The 2,634-nt window shown below is 43.9% G+C and overlaps 1 protein-coding gene across 1 annotated transcript; it reads left to right on the top strand.

The window, feature by feature from the left end:
• The first annotated feature begins 263 nt into the window (after nt 1-263).
• LOC115967027 lies at nt 264-1,838 on the top strand. The gene has a single exon (XM_031086132.1). It carries the CDS (start codon nt 264-266, stop codon nt 1,836-1,838), a length of 1,575 nt encoding a protein of 524 aa, XP_030941992.1.
• The last annotated feature ends 796 nt before the right edge of the window (nt 1,839-2,634 follow it).

Raw genomic sequence — 2,634 nt, 5'->3', positions numbered from 1 at the left:
TGGGGGACGAACCGAGCAAGGGGATGCTATTCAAGAATAAAGCTGTGGTTCAGCACGCACTAACCATGTTCTCCGTTGGGCTCAATAAAAAATTTAAGTACACGAAGTCAGACCCCGAGAGACTGGTTGTAACGTGTGTACACGATGCATGTTTGTGGTAAATTCGAGCTATCTGCAGCAAAAGGCACAAGCTGTGGATGATCACAACATGTAAGGGTCCCCACACTTGCTCGACACTCCAAGTGGATCATGATGGAAGGATGATGGATTCGAAGTTCATTGCCATCACACTTAATTCATACGTACAGGAAGACATTTCAAGAACAGTAGCAACCTTGCGTAGTGTTCTTCATGCAAAGCACGGCCATTGGGCGTCTCACTATAAGGTTTGGGATGCAAAACAGAAAGCCGTTGCAGCCATCTACGGTGATTTCGATGAGTCATACGCAGAATTGCCTCGGTTCCTGGCAGCGTTAAAAGATGCAGATCCAACCACAGTGACACAATTGAAGTGTGACCACCGTAGTGTGCCGGGAACTTGCACATTTAACTATGCCTTTTGGGCTTTTGGTCCGTGTATAGAAGGGTTCAAGTATTGTAGGTCGGTGATAAGCATCGATGCAACGCACCTCTATGGCAAGTACAAGGGGAAGTTGTTGATAGCAATGGCAATGGATGCTAACAACGAGGTTTATCCACTCGCGTTTGCCGTTGTTGAGAGTGAGAGCAAGGAGACATGGGGATGGTTCTTGGCATGCCTGAAACGATATGTTACGGATCGGACAAATCTTTGCATCATCTCTGACCGACATTCGGGTATAAAAGCTTGCTTTGATGACACAAGGATGACTTGGTTGCAGCCTCCCCAAGCCCATCACCGGTATTGCCTCCGCCATGTAGTTAGCAATGTGAACACAAAATGGAAAATTCCGGAGTTGAAGAACATGGTATGGAGGGCCGCAAGCGCGAATCAAGTTAGAAAGTTTCAGGCCACATTGGATTTAATTCGCAATGTCAAACTGGCTGCACACAGGTACTTGGAAAATGAAAACAAAAAAAAGTGGACACTTGCACACGACGAAGGGCGTCGATACGGAGCAATGACAACCAACCTATCAGAGTGTTTTAATGGAATACTAAAAGGTGCACGCAGCTTGCCAATCACGGCAATGGTGAGGTACACCTTCTTCAAAGTGAACTCCTACTTTGACGCTCGTCGTAATCTCGCTCTAGAGCAATTGGAAGCGGGTCAAGAATGGTGCAAGTATGCCATGGACAAGTTCGAAAAAAACCAAGCGAAGGCAAAGGACCATATGGTGACACGGATGTGCACACAAGCGCGGTTATATCAGGTTGACACACCGGGTAATCCTCTAAGTAATGGGGGCGGACAACACACGCACAGGGTTGATCTTTGGGGTATGACATGCACATGTGGAAAATGGGAAGCATACAAGATGCCGTGTTCACACGTAATAGCAATTTGTGCTAAGTATAAGCACGATGCGCAGCAGTTTATTAATCCTTGCTATAGCGTGAGTCATAGGTACCATAGCTATGAACCGGTATTCCAACCGTTGAAAGACAGATTAGCATGGCCGGATCCGGAAGAAACTAGAGTAGTGATGCCCAATCTGCAATTGATCCGGAACAAAGGTCGGCCAAAGTCCACACGAATCCGCAATGAGATGGACGAGAATGATAGGGAGTTGCCGACCTCCCTATGGATCAAGAATGGACCCAAGTCAAGATGTGGGTTGTGTCGCCAAGAGGGGCACAACCGTAGAACATGTCCTACTCGAAATGCGGAGTCAACTAGCAGTGGAGCTGCATCATAGGTAAAGGTCATATATCTCCTACAACTTTTGTCATATAAATTGGCACTATTAAGAACTCAGTAGTAGTGTCTTTGTTCTCTATTGCCATAGTAAGTATTTGGACTAGTCATGAAACAAACACCGGTGTTCATGCATGTATAGGCAAATGAGGTTGTTCAGTTGTTTTGTTACACTATTCGTCGTAAGTCATGTAAATTTTTCCTGTTCTGCCTATGTTGTGTGTTAATAACTTATATAAGTCTAGTGTACATAACATTTTTTAACTATTTATAGTAGGTACGGCAGCCAAGGTGGATGGGTGCTAACGGACATACGTTGCGCAGCCAGGATGATCCCTACCTCTTTAATTGGAAGCAACCGAACGTCACCAGTTGAACAGGACGATGATGAGAAGACAAATGATATTGGTCATTTTTTGCTTAGAAGTTGATACTAAAGTTTGTACTTATGTAGTCATGCACTTTGTTAGTGGCATTAATGTTATGTACTGGATGGGGGTTTTACTAAGCCGGTCAAGCAAACAAATCAGTTTCATGTAAAAAAAGAAGTTATTGCAATGGGGTTTAACTAAGCTGTTTTAGTATGATTTCCAACTTCTCCAACTTTGTTGCATTCATATTTATATAGCAGGGGCAATCTCAAAAGCAACAAGTGTGTTGCATGCCATGCACTTGTTGCTTCATGGTGTATAAAACTGACTAAGCTACAACAGGAAAAAACATGCAGGCCGAGTTGTAATATGTAGTGGAAGGTTTCTCTACAAAACTCGATTTTTGTGAAATTGAGTAACATTAAT

The sequence above is a fragment of the Quercus lobata genome, chromosome 11 (assembly GCF_001633185.2).
Source record: "Quercus lobata isolate SW786 chromosome 11, ValleyOak3.0 Primary Assembly, whole genome shotgun sequence".
NCBI lineage: Eukaryota > Viridiplantae > Streptophyta > Magnoliopsida > Fagales > Fagaceae > Quercus > Quercus lobata.
The sequence above is the reverse complement of the archived record's forward strand: the minus strand, read 5'-3'. Positions and strand labels throughout refer to the sequence as shown.

What these genes read in the sequence shown, in the direction of transcription:
- LOC115967027 (XM_031086132.1), top strand. Translation starts at nt 264, where the DNA reads ATGGATTCGAAGTTCATTGCCATCACACTTAATTCATACGTACAGGAA.